Below are 17,590 nucleotides of genomic sequence, written 5' to 3' on the forward strand. Positions count from 1 at the left end.
AGAAGAGAATTCCATGACCAGAAGTATTTAGCAGAGTATATAATTCCCATAAATTGATAATCCCAAAACACAGCCAGTACCGCATTTTGCCCTAACATGGATTTGTAGGCAGGCCATAAAAGAAAGAGGACACACGAAGAGAGGAAAGGAAAAAAGAGACCAAGAACGGCGGCCGACCAAAAAAGAAAGAGGACGGACGAAGGGAAGAATTCGAAAGAAAAAGAGAGACAAAGAACGGCCGCCATTGACGAGACGTTTCACTTTCAGTCCAAAGATGTTGCCTCTAGCGGTCATCCTCGAAAAGAAAGAAGAAGAAGGCCTGACGTTGGGAACACGGAAAGTTCGAGGAAAAGGAAGGTCGACCTTATCGAAGATGATAATATGTTTGATAGGTCGACTGAAGCTAGCGTCGACGAAGATCGTAAGACTCACATCATGCAGCGCCTCATGTCCGGTCTAGATGGCCTCATGTTCGCCGTAGATGGTGAAAGTACGCCTGAAGATGAGATAAGTTTGACTGATGAGATTGAGTACTTTAACAAGATCCACGACAAGAATGTTGATCTGAAACAAAAAATTGTTGTTGAGCTGAAACAAAAGTCTCAAAAGGAGAAGAAAAGCAAATTGGTCTGAGCTTCCCAACGAGCTTCTAGAGTCGATTTTGAAAAAGCTTATACTTGTGAATTTGACATCGATGGATTCAGACATATCCGAGAGGTTAAAGTCGTTTGTCAATCCTGGAGAAAGGTTGCAAAATCATGTAGCTCATACGTTCCTTTGCCTCGGACTCCATGTCTCTTGCTTCATGGAAAAACACCAATGTCCTTCCTCATTGATCCCATTGGAAGGAAGGAGCACACAATCAGGAACGTCCATGACTACTGTCCTGATGCCATATGTGTTGGTTCATCATATGGGTGGATTGTCATGTTTTACCGAGAAGATAATTCGGAAGACTGGAAAGCACATCTCTTCAACCCGATTACAAGAGCTAGCATTCCAATCCCAAGCACTCATACCCTTCCTGAACATTGTCATCCTCGCACACCTTCTAGAGCTATTATTTCATTCAATCCCTCTTTCAACAAGAACTTTGTTGTGGTAGTGAAATTCGGAGTTGGACTAGCATGCTATAAACATGGAGATGAAGAAAAGTCCTGGAAGATACTAATTGTTAAAGGTGCGGATTATTATGATGATAAGGGATTCGTGTTTCATGATGATCTTTTGGTGGCATCGTTCGAGACGCTTACCAATGTTTGGGACTTCAAGGAATACCCTTCTTTACTTTGTAACCCTGTACAGTCTTTATCTGATGCAAAGCCTTTTACCTATTTGATGGAGTCGTCAATTCGTCATTGACGGGTGACATTTTACGTCTGACTAAAGAGTGGGAAAACAAGACTTTAAAATTTAGTGTGGTAAAGCTAAATTTATGAGAAGGCGGAAAATGAGAGAATCTTCAAAGTTTAGGCGACCAAAGTTTATATTTTTTTGACCAAAGTTTATTCCATTTTAAACAATTGAGTGGATGTCAACTAATGTCATTAATGAACTCGAGTTTTTTAGGATGTGAAAAAAACTCTATTTACTTTGCAGCGAGAGAATTAGATAAATACGCAACATTAGATAAATATGCAAGATACGACCTTGAAAAAAGAAAAGTAAAAAACATGGGTGAAGAAGGTACGATAATGTCATTTAGTGAATATATGCACATTAATTTAGAACCTCTGTGGATTATTCCTAATCCATGGTGAAGTACATCGTTTTAATTATTCACTATGTCAATTGAAATTATTCCCAGTTCAAGTTTTGCATTGCTGAACATCAATTGGATCTGAATTATTGCAATTTTGCTGCTGTAAATTTACGCTCTTTATATACATGTTTGGCATCGGATAGTGAGAAATTGAGTTGTGGATTTGTTGGTTATTGTATTTTTTTTTTTTCGATTGAAGCTTATTGTCTTGTTGTTGTTGTTGTTGTTGGTACATGATGTTTCTTCAAGAAGGAATTCATCAGCAAACTTAATTGCATGTGTGCTGATCATATGTTGCAAGTTGCAACGTTTTCAATAACACACCTCTTAGTAAACCAACAATAGATTCAGGATTACTTGAATGTATGTTAGGGTATTAGCCCTAACTAGAGAGAAAAGCAAAGAAATGCAGAAATGAAAGAAATTAAAATGTTAATATTTTCATTGATACTGAGCAAAAGCTCTCAAAGGAGTACATATAGACCTATTTGGCTGGTCACGTGCGCGGCACATGACTAAGTGAGTAAAATATCATAACAATCCATCCCCCTTTAGCAAACTTGACCTCAAGTTTCAATTACCAAAGAGACATTGCAATTTAACCAACTATAGTCTAGACTAAACAGCACCCAAAAACATAGATCTTCAAATACTGCACCACAAGTTATCAGGAAAAAACTGAAGAATGTTGCAGCAACGTTTCCATGATGTGTACTGATTTGGAAAGAATCATATGAGCATAAGAGAAGTACCCTGCTGGATAATTGGAGCTCAAATAACCATCTGCAAGAGAGTATGGCATCCCATGAAGTCTTGTTGCAGCAATAGATCATCTGCTTGTCACCAAGAATGAAAGTGAACAGAGTGTACTCGCAGGCTAGCCCATCCTTGGAGATATCAGCTTCCGAACCCCCAGTGGTGGAGTCAATGATGAGGATAGCATTATCAGCCTTGGAAGTACTAGTAATCATGTCCTTGATGAAATCAGGATGTCTGGGAGCAACAATGTCAGTGTAGTACTTGGTGGTCTCAAACTTCCACAGCGTGATATCAATGGTGTTATCACATTTACGCTCAGCCATGAGCTTGTCAAGCAACCTGAATGAACACTTGTTCACCTCATCCACATATCCAAGAAAACAATAGTGTTTTCCTGACAAAAACCATTCATCACCCCATATCACGATTAGATCATAAGGTAAACTCTCTGTCACCAGTAGACCAATAAGAATAAAGAGCTTTTGCTGGAACCCAAGAGCCTTTATGATAAATTGGTTAGTCCACAGTAGCTCGAAACTGGTAAATACATTTTCCTTGTGCTCACACTTGAAAAGTTTTTCTAACATCAACCAAACCAGTTGCAATAGCACAAGCATAGAACCATTTCTAATTGATACACTCTGCATGGATGTTGCAATATGGCTAAATCCAATTCCTCTGTTGTAAAGCTCATCCAATAAACTAGAGGATAAAGTCATCACCAATTTAGTTTGATAAGTAGATTCCACCAAAGAGATTTGAATCACACGAGGAGAAAGTAAGAGCTCACTTGATGATTTCAGATGCTCTCTGAGATACTTCATTATCTTTGACTTGTATCGTGGGGACATTTGATCATGAAACTCAACTAAGGCATCATTCACATATCCAAATTTTGTTAAACTTAACCGGGCATGAACATGTTTCCCTGGAGATGAATAAGCAAGCTTTGCACAGCAACTCAGTATAGTAGCATAGGAAATTTGCATGGTAATCACCTCATGTTGAGAATTGAGTGAATGCCCTGCTATCATATAGTTCCAGCAAACAACAACTTCTTGTATGCTATTAATTATATGTTTTACCTCCATGTTGATCTCATTCTGAAAATAGAAACAGAATATGTGATTCCATGAAGTCACATTTGAGAATGAGATGACATATGTGTTATCACCCCACAATTGATGGCCACTATATATATCTCCAGACTTGACATATGCTGCCAGCAAATTAACATTCCAAGAGACAGCAATAACTTCATGTGGAGTAGCAAAATTCTTCATTGACCCCAACCCATATAACATGAATCCAGACTTATGCATTTCATCACTTGAAAACCCTTGGCCAAAATCAATTCCACCAAACTGGGGCACTTCTGTTGCACTAAACCCATTCTCATAGTCCAAAACACAAATAGTTGACATCTCAGCCTTGACCCTTTTGATGTGTGAAGACCCTGGATCACCATCCCAAGCAAAAAACCCAACAACCTCAACAGAAAATGAGTTCTTATTTGAGGAGTCAGCCATTGAACTAATAATCTGACCCATATTCCCTAAACCCCTGGATATCATCAAGTAAAAAACAGTCTCTTCTATATCTACTCCACAGTGGGCATACATATCAACAAGAGAGCTAGCAGTAGATCCATTTATCTCGAATATATCAGCATGAAGCAAACTTCCAGCATTATCAATAAAAGCACTAAAGATCACGACATAGAGCTTAATCATGTCACACAAGAAACTCACAAAATCTCTTCTATCATCTTGAAAATTTATAGTGGTGGTTTGAGTCATTTCACCAATTATGTTGAACGCTTCCCTGCAAAAGAGTAGAATCTCCTCTACCTCACAATAGCAACACTGCAAGCCAATAATTGTTTCGGCAGTACCTCTTGATTTCCACTTCTCCAATATTAACTCCAGTACCCTTTTAGAATTCGCTATGCTCTCATAACTATTACCCACAATATCAGGTGGTTTATCCATCACAAAAACAACTGCAGTCCTCAACCCATATTGGATTAGCTTTAGCGCATCAGAACTCACCCACAGAACATTACATATATCCTTGGTGAGCAATGTAACAGATGAACCACCAGCAAGTAAGTCATCCCATTCACCCTTCACACTTCCACAACGCCTGTTTAATAACTCTTTCAAGGGCATAAGACCTAAAAAGGACTTGCTGTTGTAGGCATCCAGTTGAAAATAATTTTCCAGCTCATGAATATCCGAAAAAACTACAGTGCCTCCACTAAAATAACTTGACTGGAAAATCTTCAAATCCTGTTTAACATCATTTTCATTTTGATCTCTCCCTTTTGACACTCGAGACTGACTTAATCCCACATTTTCATCAATTTCTTTATCAACCTCAGAAAGACGGATTGCCTTAACCTGTAAGCATCCATCACTCATGGTGCCACCAATTATCCTGCAACCAAATCTTTCACAAATGGCCCTTGCCTCGTGTGGTCAACCTCTCATTCACATGGGTTTGACCAGTAATTACAATCCCATCAATTGGAACCTCTGCCCTGGAAACAATCTTAAGTAAATCATTGCTTTGAATAAGTTGAGAGCTAAAACCTATCTCCGATATAGCATTGTCATCCTCAAGTTGATTAGCCTTCATGTCAACACCTTCATTATCTTTGGCACAATTCACCCCAAGTGCATATTCTAAAGGTTGGTGAGCAAGTCCCCCACCTTTATCTCGAATACTCGTAAGAGCTGGAACAGTCCTTCCTACATTACCCAACTCATTTGAATGCAGCATTTCATCAAACAGGTGGAGTGCATGACATTCTCTCACCTTCTCACCCGAATTTGGTCCCTGATTATCATGCCTAACATTAACACCAACATGAATTGACCCAACAAACACAGAATCAACAGCACCACAACCATTATTCACGAAACTGAGAGTTCCAGTATTGCTTACTGAACAAAAGGATGCATTAGTGTTGTTCACTTGAGTCGACACAGTGCTGCCTAGCAGAGAAGGCACAACTGAGCTCTGGGACCTCCAATCAACCTTGACATCTTGAGCTATTTCAGCCACAAGGCGTTGAAAAGAGACCTTGCGCTTCGGGTGTGTGTCAGTCGCAAGGAACCCGTAGGTTCCCAGCCTAGATCGGTGTCTCTTCTTCACTCCTCCGATGACCGCAGTCGACTTGAGAGCGACTTGCTTGCTTCGAGCCTTCCAGAGATGAGAGTGGACAATCTCAATTTGAGTTTTAGGATCAGAAATTGGAGTTGATGACTGCTCCAATGGTCGCTGCTGGTAACGGCCTGGTGGTGGTGTTGTCAATCGAAATTGCTCGAACACATTATGAATCACACTTTGCATCTTGGATTGAAGCAACGGTAAAGTGTTTTCCAGTGCACGGCTCATTGCAAGGAGAAACAAATCCTCGTCGAGCACAAGAGGTTCGACGCCGAGCGGCGGAATTGCCAGTTGCTCAGCTCCCAGAAACATGGCTCTGATACCTTGTTAGGGTATTAACCCTAACTAGAGAGAAAAGCAGAGAAATATACGAAAGAAATTAAAATGTTGATATTTTCATTGATGCTGAGCAAAAGCTTTTAAATGAGTACGTATAGACCTATTTGGCTGGTCACGTGCGCGGTACATGAGTAAGTGAGTAAAATATCTTAACAATGTAACGTAAAGGTTAGGGATTTCAGATCGATGCTCTTCTTTTTAATTTATTCAGACTCCTTTTCTACAAGAATGCAAACTATATATATGAACCCTTTTGGTAAAAAAAGAAAATTAGAAAGACAGGATCATTTATTGTGGAATGTGGACTGTCCAATTTTCCTCTATATATGTTCTTGGCCCTTTATCACTGCTGTGCCTCTACTTTGTTCATAGTGCAACTACAGTGAGAAGATAGAGAATTGAGAGGCAGAAGAGTTCCGAGGATGGCAAAATCACCAGAAGAAGAACACCCCAGAAGGTTTTTGGTTGGGCTGCCAGGGACTCTTCTGGGTCACTCTCCCCCTTTCATTTCTCTAGAAGGTAAAATTTGGACTGTAAACTGTTTGACCCTTTTGTGTTTTCTTCATTATTATATTGCTTTGAGGTTTAGGATGATCCGAAACCAATCTCTTTTTCTGTTCATCTGGGAATATTTAAGCAAATATTATAAGTTGAACTATGCTTTGGCTTTATATGGTAGAGTATTCTTTCTTCTTGTAGCTTTTATAGTTTTCTATGTGCTTTCACTCCAAAAGGGTTTAGCTCTTTATAGTTTTCTGTAAAACCCCGTCTTAACGATCAATGGCTTGTTCTATTAAGCTTCATACTGTTAATTCAAGAAATTTATAAAGGGTTTTGCTTAGTGTAGCAACTAGACAGAACCCAAGTAGAGATTTTCGTTTATCAAAAGTAAAAGTGTAATTCTTGTTTATCATAGTTAATTTACATCATGTTATGCTAGTGGGTCTTATTTGTTCTTCATTATGGTCAAAGCTTTCGAAATTTTGGGGTACTGGCTTAATGTAGGGGATGACTCCCCTTGTGGCTGTGTGATTTGATTTTTGTCTACTTTAATTTGTGCTGAAAATTGATGAAATGGATCAAATATAAGGATCACTTATTGGTACTACTGGAGCAGATTGCAGCCATGTACTTGAGCTTTTTTGTGTATTATTTGCAGGGAAAATGCTGATGGTGATGTAACAATAAAGTCCTGTATTGTGGGGTTTGCGATTCAGACTTGCATTCTGTCAAAAATGAATGGGGGATCACAAACTTTCCTATCGTACCTGGGTAATCATATTAATCTCATATGAGTTTCTAAATTTCTCTACTTTTATATCTATCTTATGGCTTTAATTGTACAATGTGACGATTATTTGGTCTGCTAACTTATAAATAGCGGTGCAAGTTTACCATATAAAACCTTACGCAAGCCTACTTCACAATTTTCTGGTTGCATCATGAACCATGTACTGGTGATTGGATGTTTGGTTAATACACTGAGTTTCAAGATTTATCTTCCATCTTTCTATCTCGAGTTTAAATCAGCTCTGTGATTTTCAGAATTCACTTGTATAGATAAATGACTTCCAATATAGAATTATGAGGGTCCTATTACATACAACATGCAATGCTAGTATATACAATATTTATGCGGCAATTCAGCTTATTTATTGCATTGTTCTTGTAAAAGTTTGTCCAACGTATGCTAAGCATTTTAATGGATGTTATAGGCATGAAATTGTTGGTGTTGTGACCAAAACTGGGAAAAGCGTGACGAAATTCAAAGAAGGTGGTCGTGTAGGAGTTGGGGTTATAGTCGGATCCTGCAATACATGTGAGCCCTGCCAGCAGGACCTATTGCCCCAAAGTGATATTCACTTATAACTCCACTTCTATGTGCTGGGATCACTGTGTATAGTCCAATGAAGTATTATGGCATGACAGAGCCTGGAAAGCAATTGGGCGTGGCAGGACTTGATGGACTTGGTCATATTGCTGTCAAAATTGGTAAGGCATTTGGTTTGAAGGTAACCGTCATCAGAACTTCCCCGGCTAAGGAGGAAGAAGCTATTAACATACTTGGGGCTGATTCTTTTGTTGTTTCAACTGACCCTGCACAACTGAAGGTAATGAACTAATGATAAATCAAAGAAAAATTCAAAATGGTCAGGTTATGATTGCTTCTTGGCAAATGTTTAATGTAAGTGTTATTTTCTATTTCTACTGTTCAGGCAGCGATGGGAACCATGGATTACATAATTGACACAGTACCTGCAGTACATGCCCTTGCTCCATTAATTGGTCTACTTAACTTGAATGGCAAGCTGATCACTGTGGGTTTGCCTGATAAGCCAGTGGAGTTGCCTATTTTTCCATTGGTTCTAGGTACGTGTATATACCAACTAACAATTCCATATGTTCCGGGTTTTTTTTCCCTGTTCTTTTAAAATCAGTCACTATAAGTGATATGTAAATGTGCGAGTACCATGTTCTTTCTACTGAGATTCTTAATGCTCAAAAGGATTAAATTGTCATGTTTTTAGGATAAAAGAGACGCAGGAGATGCTTGACTTTTGTGCCAAACACAACATTACCTCCGAAATAGAGCTAATTAAAATGGACTACATTAACACAGCTATGGAGCGGCTTGCCAAAGCAGATGTCAGGTTTCGGTTTTTGATAGATGTTGGGAACTCCTTGTGTCAGTAGAGACTTGGATTCATGCCTCAACTGCTACCTTGTTTGGTTTGAGACTCAATAGTGCATTGAATAAGTAGCAAGTTTTAATTATGGTATGTGATATAGAAGTTTCTGGGGGATGTGGACTGGTAGCATAAGATATATTGTTGTCCTGGAAACTTATGGTTTGTACCTATCTAGTTGTATCCATCCCCCACTTTTCCGGTTGACTTTATGATGAATAATAATATCTGATTAAGTTTCATCTACTCTTGTTTTCAATTCAAGTTCTTGTCTACTGTTTTGGCTTTTGTTTCCTAATCTCTCTGGTCTTTTTTGGGTTGAAAAACTAGAAGTAGTGTCTGTACGTGAACCCATGACTTGAACTAGGCCAAGTTAGAGAATACCACCTTGTTTCTAAAATATAGAGGAAAAAGTTTTCTTATAAGCCAATTTTATGTGTTTTGTTGATAGACCGTCAATATGGATATGCTTGTTGAGGAAAGGGCCGGGTAGTTCACGGTGTCTATATTGTTGAGATATCAATCCCACATCGGGAATATGGGACCTTACCTGTGGGTTTATAAGGGTTTGGGCTACTTCACTCATTGCCAATTGGTTTCGGATGTGAACCCTAGACTACTTTATCATGGTATCAGAGAGGGTTACCCACGTCCACGTGTGAAGCCTAATAGCCACACGCACTTCACGTCACCCAAATGTTGTCCACGTGTTAGGCTTGAAAATTCACCACACATGCGGAGGTGTGTTGATATATCAATCCCACATTGGGAATATAAGACCTTGCCTATGGTTTATAAGAGTTTGGGCCGCTCTATCCATTGTCAATTGGTTTTGGATGTGAACCCCATACTACTTTATCATATATGTATGATGTATCCCTGTAGTTTGTGATGCAAATAGTTTTTGGATCTTTGTTGTTTGCTTTCTTTTAGATTCTGATGCTGCATTGGTCAAGATTCCTAGTGTTCCTTCTGAGTTTATGTTTGTCTCTTTGTGAAACAGCAACAAGTATGCATTTACTGATCTCTAGCACCATGAACAATATCTAATTTGCCTTTTCGGTTGATTCAGCTATGTTGTTTGAGTTTGGATGGTTAACATCCACCTTTTCTGGTCATCTTAACCATTCATTTTCCCTCCACAGTGGTATTGATCAATTTTTTCTGGCTAATGACGCGCATTAACAATCATCGACACTAACCTGCTGAATATCAGTTTCATAGTATGGAACAAACATCAACTTTTTGTACATTTGAGACCCCTCAACAAAACAAAATGGTATAAAACCAAACGAGAGAAAGGAAAAAACAAGGCAAAAGTGATACAAGCTTGATAGCAAGGAACTACATTGCATCAAATGAGAGAAATTGAAGCCATTGATCATAGCCTTTTGCTTGCGTTACAGCTCTTCAGAGAAGTTTGTTTACTTGCTTAGATCAATCTAGACCCTGCGTGCCTCATGAATTGTTATCTGGATAGTAGAAAAGCTTTATCAGATGCCCTTGGCAAAACAAATGTAAAAAGTACTTGTAGCTACCCTTCATTAATGTAATGATCAGCATTCACCATATCACGTACTATATATCCATCTCAACACTTCATGTTAATTCTTAAGTTCTTAACTAAACCACTTTCAGCTTTCTTTAGAAAACAGAATGGCACACTCCTTTCACTCCCTAGCTTTCTTCTGCTCAAGCATTCTAATATTCAAGCTCATCATTCTTCACCAGTCAGCCTTGGCTTGGAGTTGGGGACCTGATGTTCCTCCTACACAAGGCTTTGTCTCCCTCCCTTTCAACCGATCCTACTACCATATTCAGAAGCCTTACGATGTGCCAGAAGACCAGCGCTACTGCTTCATCGATGGAGTTCATAAGTGTTGGGTCTACTCCACAGACAAACCTCACACTACTACCAGCCAAACCCTGCCTCGCACTGAGATTGCCATACAAGTAAGCCATGCACAACAGACACTATTTTAGTTACTAAAGAACTCGCCCCATTGGTTTTATACACTAATCATTTTCGTCTCGAATTAAATTGAGCATAGGGATACAACTACTCTTCTGGGGTGTGGGAGTTTGAAGCATATGGGTATGTACCAAAAGGGACATCAGGGGTTTGCATAATGCAAGTGTTTGGAGCAAGTGCTCCTTATGCCACAACTCTGATGCTGAGGGTCTACAATGGTTCACTAACATACTACACAGCTCCGGTGCTGGTTCCCAACATCTACGATAAGTGGTTCAAGCTCAATGTGGTTCATGATGTTGATGCTGCAAAAGTCCGAGTGTACATTGATGGATGTCTCAAAATCGAAGCAGATGGCCGTGGAGGAACCTCTCATGCTTTCAAATGTGGTGTCTATGCCCAGATGAATGACTCCTGTTACATGGAGTCTCGTTGGAAACACATCAAAATTTTAAGGAAGTGTGGACGTTAATGGATAGCATATAGGATTCTGTTCATGAATAAAAGTATACGACTCCTGTTACAACGTGTGAAATTAACTGATTGTGAATATATCCTGCACTTGCTCCGCATCATCTAATACAAGTTGTTCGCTTGTATGACTTGAAAATTGTACCATTATGAGTTTTAAATATCTAATTATAAGTGATATATACCTATAACTCTTACTATCATGAATTCATGACTATGTATAAACTAGGCAACTCCTACTCAAACAAAAAAAATAAATAAATAAATAACTAGGCAACTCCTTGTCTTGGTAGATTTCCCTAATTCCACCCATCTTATGATGTCAGTAAGCGATTTGAATCCGTGACCTCCACATTTGTAGTTATTTCAGACAATCAGCATACCACAAGTCTTCGGCTCATCGCTACCTTCACATGCTGGAATCTGGATTGAGAGTCAAGTGCTTCAAAAATATAGCAAGTGTTTAATTATGTTATGTGCTATGGAAGTTTCTGGGGGAAGTGGCCGGACTGTTAGCATAAAAAATGTTGCTTCCCTGGAAATTTATATGGGTGTACCAGCTTAGTGAAATTGATCCCACTTCTTCTATTTACTTACTAATCCAATTCAAGTTTCACCTACTCTGTTCTTCAATTCAAGTTCTTGTCTCTACTGTTTTGGCTTTTGTTTCCTGATCTAGCTCTATGGTCTTTTTTAGTCCAAAAACTTCCTAGTCTTTGTGACCCGTGAGTCCGTGACGTTAAGTAGGCCAAATTTTTAGAGTATTGCCTTCTTTTTAACATATAGAGGGAGAAGTTCTCTTGTAAAGCTATATGAGTTTTGTGGGTAGATTGTCAATATGGATCAGCAGTTTGATTCTTAATGAAATTATCCTACAAGGATGCTTGTGTACATACCATATGTGCGACGAGTTTTGGTATTTGGTTCCTGCTTTTGTTTGATTAGAATCATCTACATTGTTGTGCTGCACTGGGATGAACTTAGCACTGTCACATACAACTGTTTTTCATGAGGCACACTAACTCTACATCTAACTATCTAAGCAACTGTAATGAAGTTACTTTGCTTTATCAAACTTGCATTACTTCAGTAAATAGTACACTAGTATATATATAGTTATATACTCGCAAAAGAAATCAAGACTGCAAAAATCAGAAGCTCCTCTAAGGGTTCAAACTAAAAATTGATCAAATATATGGGAGTGTCGTAAAATCCAACTGGCATACGATACAGTGATCTATTGAAAAGGTATGACAGAATGACCTCTGACTCCACCTGATTACTCTTTTCATCTCCTTCATTCTAGGATAATAGAAAATATCATCACGCTGCTTAATTTGTCACTTTCCTTTTGCAAAACAAATAGAAATGCAGCCCTATCTTTCATCAATCCAATTAATCAGCTCCTACCTACTTGCTATATATCCCATCTCAACCACTCATACGAGTTAGACCTGTTTTGGTGGTTCTGTACAATGTCATACTCTTTTCATTCGATAGCTTTCTTCTGCTTGAGCTTCCTAATATTTCAGCTCACTGATCTTCAACACTTAGCTTTGGCATGGAGTGGGGGATCTGATGTTCCTCCTACAAAAGGCTTTGTGTCACTCCCTTTTAACCGATCCTACTACCATATTCAAAAGCCTTATGATGTGCCTGAAGACCAGCGCTATTGCTTCATCGATGGAGTTCATAAATGTTGGGTCTACTCCACAGACAAACCTCACACTACCACCAGCCAAACCCTGCCTCGCACTGAAATTGCTATACAAGTAAGTCATGCACTCCACAACTTAGGAGTGCGAATATTAACATTTCTCAGTCATCAATAATTCCTCATTTATATAAACTGATGGCAGGGATACGGTTACTCGTCTGGTGTGTGGGAATTTGAAGCATATGCGTATGTACCAAATGGGACATCAGGTGTCTGCATAATGCAAGTGTTTGGAGCAACTCCTCCTCATGCCTCAACTCTGATGTTGAGGGTCTACAATGGTTCACTCACCTACTACAGGGCTCCGGTACTGGTTCCAAACATCTATGATTCAAGATCAATGTGGTTCACGATGTTGATGCTGTTGATGGATGTCTCAAAATCGAGGCAGATGGTCGTGGAGGAACGTCTCATGCTTTCAAGTGTGGAGTTTATTCCCAGATGAATGACTCTTGTTACATGGAGTCCCGCTGGAAAGACATCAAAATTTTAAGGAAGTGCTGACCTTGATTTTCATTATAAGCTTGTTAGTAAATTTGCTTCTCATGAGAGAACCAAAATTTGTCAATTTCTTGCATCTTTAATTTGTGATCATTTACATGAGAGCTGGAGCAATTAGTGCTGAAACATATGATACCATAAACTAACGACACTAACTCCATCATATCACTAATTTAGTTTGAAACTTCAAAGTACAGAGCAAGACACCATAACTTAAAAATTAAACATCAAATAAAACAGGACTAAGAAACAGACCCTAATTGAAGCACCATATATACCCCAAATCAAACATGAAAAGAAAATAACATGACAGGCATATTAAGCCAATAATTATAAATGATTAAGCTAGTATGCATGCAGGATCAAACATCATGCAAGACTAATTAAACATTCAACAACTAGTAAGAGAAGTTTTAGGAGCAAGTGGCGCAGCAACAGGAGCAGTAGTAGTAATCACAGCAGCCGCAGCATCGCAGTAGCCTCGTAAGATGTCACCTTGTTCTTCAGTGAAGCCAAGGGAAGTAAGCATTGTAGGCCAGCAATGACGCGTAACGGTGGCGATGGCTTTGCAACAGTCCGTGCCAATATCAGCCTTCCCATTAAGGAAATACACAACAATCTCTTGTGAGCAAGATTTCACCTCCACCAGCGCATTTCCGCATCCCACTAGGCCCCCTTCTCCTTCACCGCTCGTTTTGATCCCTGCAGAAAGTTTTCTAGTAGCAGTTGCATTGCTTGCACTCATGATGAGGGATGCGATCAGTGTCATCATGGAAAGGAAAACCAAATTCTTGAAAGCCATTACTTGAAAATTGTGTATATGTGAGTGGTATTAGTGAGGATTCGGAAGCGGAGTGAAGAACAATGTGAAGGTTTGAGAGATTTTTATAGTGAAGGTGAGGGCGGTTAGGGAGAGGAGAGGACTGGTAATTGATTGAGATTATAATTACTTTCAAGAGATAAATATTGTTCCTCCAAAACGTTAATTGAAATGCAGAAAGTCAGAAATTAATTAAGAAGCTATTGATAATGCATATATGAGCCTACTGGATTCAATTATCATGCATGTCCATCAAGTATATAATGAACATATAAATGGTTTTTAATTTCCTCTTATTTTGGCTTGTTTAGATACTCAAGCTGAAGTAGAGATGAGGAATGCATTAGAGAGCGAAAATTATACAGCGCACCCGGTTACGCGGCGCATCCGGTATCTTCACCGTTAGATTCTGACACGTGGACAAGTCAGTTGTTGACTTTGTTAGATGGCGTTAAATGGCTGTTAGGGTTTGTTTGGGTAAAAATACAGGGGGTGAGAAAGAGTAGAAAAGGTTAAGGGAGACTCTTATTTCGAGCAGCAGCCCCCTTCCTTCCAAGGGGGATTGCCGGCATCGACCGAAAGCAGAACGATTAAATTGGTTCATATCAACCCAGTCGTCGGTTTTGGATCCCGTGCATCGAAGGAGCGTTCCACAAAATCGGCTTATCATCCACGGACGAAACGGTAAGAAATTATCCCTGTATATTTCTTTAGATACCGAACAGCGGGACATGTGATATTTGTTAATTTTTGAAGATGGTCTTGAGCGGGGTTTACCGAAACGGGATTAAGTTCAATTTGCCACCGAGGAGGTTGAAGTCGTTGACTCGGTGGTGTTGGAAGGAGCTCAAGGAGCACCACCATCATCTACTGAACTGAATTGAGTTCAAGTTTCTGATTCGATTTCAGGTGTTAATACTGTAGATTGGTTTTTAGTCTCTAATTTGATTGTTAAAGATTGGGTAAAAGGTTTGAAGAGATGAGTTACTCACAGACATCCCCCAATTATTATTGTTATTATTATTATTATTATGAGATTACGCTCTTACATTTTATTCTGGGCTATTATGAAGCAAAACAAGATTCATACAAAGCATTTCAGCTTTCTTGTCCATCTCTTTCTCTTATGTTATTAAACTCTTCACATGCTTGAAATGGATAGTTTGTTAATCAGAAACTATAACCATGTATATTTTTTATTCTATTTGTGAGTAATATTCAACCTCAGAATTCCTAGTTCATCTTCAAACTGTAGATTTTGATTCTATAATTTCAAAATATTCGAAACTGGAGGAACTTATTCCATGAATTTGAGGTCAGTTGGTAGATGATAGAAGATATTGTGTTCCATTGTTGCCGTGACATAGTTGTATAGCAATATTAGCCATACTAATCAGCTCTTAAACATGCTGCTTGTATGTTCTTGTGTTAACGTCTGGTTATTTTTTCAGATTCTTGGTCTTCTTTTGGTCAATGACAATGGGAGCACTGCTCGATATATTCGCAAACATCATCTGGTATGGTTAGATTAAATATGTACTCTTAGTTCATGTGCATGGTTAAATTCACTGAATGCTTTCCGTGTATGTGTTCTATGCCTCTAGATCAGGTCGGGATCACTGTATAGTTTTATAAGGTGGATGTTGACTAAAATTATTATGATGACTTTTGTTTCATTATTTTCATAGCTTACATTCATGGTTTTTCTTGTTTTCCTTTTCTATATTTTCTTGATTCTGATAGTCTGCACCCTTAGGCAGATAAAAGTTCTTTTGATGGCAGTTAAGAATTTCAATCCTGATTGTGGTGATTCTGCATACACTATGGGAATTGTAGATTTGTTGCTTGTATGTGTAGAACTGTCGTATAGGCCTGGTAATTGCCTCATTATCCTTTCTTTTTTAGTTGAGTTATATTAACCTGATGAGATGGATGACTATTTGTTAACTTTTGGCATCAAGCTAAATAGTTTTCCTTATGATGTACGTCTGTTATAATGTTATTATGGTTTTCTGCAATTTAATATTTGTTGGCTCTAATTTGATGTAATATCTGTCTGTAGAGGCCGGCAGTGTTAGGCTCATTAAAGTGTTATCCACAATCAGTTGTCATTGATGAGAATTTGTCGCTGGCTTCACTTGATTCCATTGTGATTGCTGAGAAGAATTACTTTTTAGTGTAGAAGTCCTGCCATGTGCTCTGTAAGCTACATAGACGCTGATCAGCTGATGAACTTGCTCATTTGCTGAAAGCTATGTTTGTATATCTCTGTGTTTATTTGAGTGGCTAGAACTTGCTCATTTTTGAATACTTCCTTTGCTTCATGCTTTCAGAACTGATGGGTACATTTTCTTTGCAGTAATATATCAGCACGTTTGTTTCACGGGACTGGACTGGACTGCTTACATAATGAAAGCACTAGTCCGGCGTTTGGCTGAACCACGGACTCGAATAAATGAGCATACGGAGTCCAAAAATTGCCTCTGCACCTTCTTACACCTTCTCTCCAAGCATGTGTTCTACAACGCCAAAACTTCGCTATCGTGCTTCAGCCTCATCTCTCAATTATCTCTTTTGCTTCAATCTCCTTCGACGTACTGCTTATCTTGATTAGGTTCAAATTCTCTCTTTTATCGTTCTGTATCTTGCGTCAATCCATTTTCACTATTCCCCTTGATACTAGAATTTGTTGTATTAAACACCATAGATTGATTATCTACTTTAGATTGTTCATGGGTTGTGGGGTTTTTACAGATTGATTATGAATTTGATGTCTGAGTTGCTTGATATTCATCTATGAATTGATCAATTTCTGTGGTGATCATTTATGGGTTGTGGGGTTTTTACAGATTGATTATGAATTTGATGTATGGGTTGCTTGATCATCTATGAATTGATCAATTTTGGTGGTGATTTTTGTTTCTTCCCTTCACATTGGTTTACATGTCGATACTGTAATCCAGAATTGAAAGTTGTGTAAGTTTTGTTTTCAGTTTTCAGTTGCAATAAAGTTTCAGAACTCCGAAATTTTGTTTTGTAATCCCTGACAAATTTCAATAAAAGACCATGGCATTATTCAGTTCAAGTTGATTTTGCAGTTTAGTGTGTTTGTTATTGCTTCTGCATTTACAGTTAAAATAGCTATTTCGTTTTGTGGATAAAAGCTGTGAAGTTATTCATTGGAACAAAGTTACAAGTTTCTGCATTGCATGTTCTTAATGGCCACTCAAAAAGCTGTGCAGAATAAATTTTGATATTCATGCTGCTTCTGCATTTACAGTTGAAATATTACCTCTGTCACAAAATGAAAATTTAACCGTCTGATATGATCAACGTACTTAAATACGGTTACGGAAAAAAATTCACATGTTTTCGATAACGTTTGGCT

General features: G+C 38.6%; 2 protein-coding genes and 2 pseudogenes across 2 annotated transcripts; 3 read left to right on the top strand and 1 right to left on the bottom strand.

The window, feature by feature from the left end:
* Positions 1–6,456: 6,456 nt before the first annotated feature.
* On the top strand, positions 6,457–9,719 carry LOC101310468 (annotated as a pseudogene).
* A 658-nt stretch (positions 9,720–10,377) lies between these two features.
* Positions 10,378–11,165, top strand: LOC101310755 (citrate-binding protein-like). The gene is made up of 2 exons (XM_004289348.1): positions 10,378–10,674; positions 10,773–11,165. The coding sequence occupies exons 1-2, from the start codon at positions 10,378–10,380 to the stop codon at positions 11,163–11,165; spliced, it is 690 nt and encodes a 229-aa protein (XP_004289396.1).
* Positions 11,166–12,639: 1,474 nt separating this feature from the next.
* On the top strand, positions 12,640–13,385 carry LOC101311049 (annotated as a pseudogene).
* A 388-nt stretch (positions 13,386–13,773) lies between these two features.
* LOC101311330 (egg cell-secreted protein 1.4-like) lies at positions 13,774–14,184 on the bottom strand. Its single transcript, XM_004289349.1, has one exon. It carries the CDS (start codon positions 14,182–14,184, stop codon positions 13,774–13,776), a length of 411 nt encoding a protein of 136 aa, XP_004289397.1.
* Positions 14,185–17,590: the final 3,406 nt, after the last annotated feature.

The sequence above is a fragment of the Fragaria vesca genome, linkage group LG1, assembly GCF_000184155.1.
Source record: "Fragaria vesca subsp. vesca linkage group LG1, FraVesHawaii_1.0, whole genome shotgun sequence".
NCBI classification, from domain to species: Eukaryota; Viridiplantae; Streptophyta; class Magnoliopsida; order Rosales; family Rosaceae; genus Fragaria; species Fragaria vesca.

Excerpts from the sequence above, each read along its gene's own strand:
- LOC101310755 (XM_004289348.1), top strand. The coding sequence starts at position 10,378 with ATGGCACACTCCTTTCACTCCCTAGCTTTCTTCTGCTCAAGCATTCTA. Across the intron at positions 10,675-10,772 it reads GCACTGAGATTGCCATACAA|GGATACAACTACTCTTCTGG; the intron begins GTAAGCCATGCA and ends AATTGAGCATAG.
- LOC101311330 (XM_004289349.1), bottom strand. The coding sequence starts at position 14,184 with ATGGCTTTCAAGAATTTGGTTTTCCTTTCCATGATGACACTGATCGCA.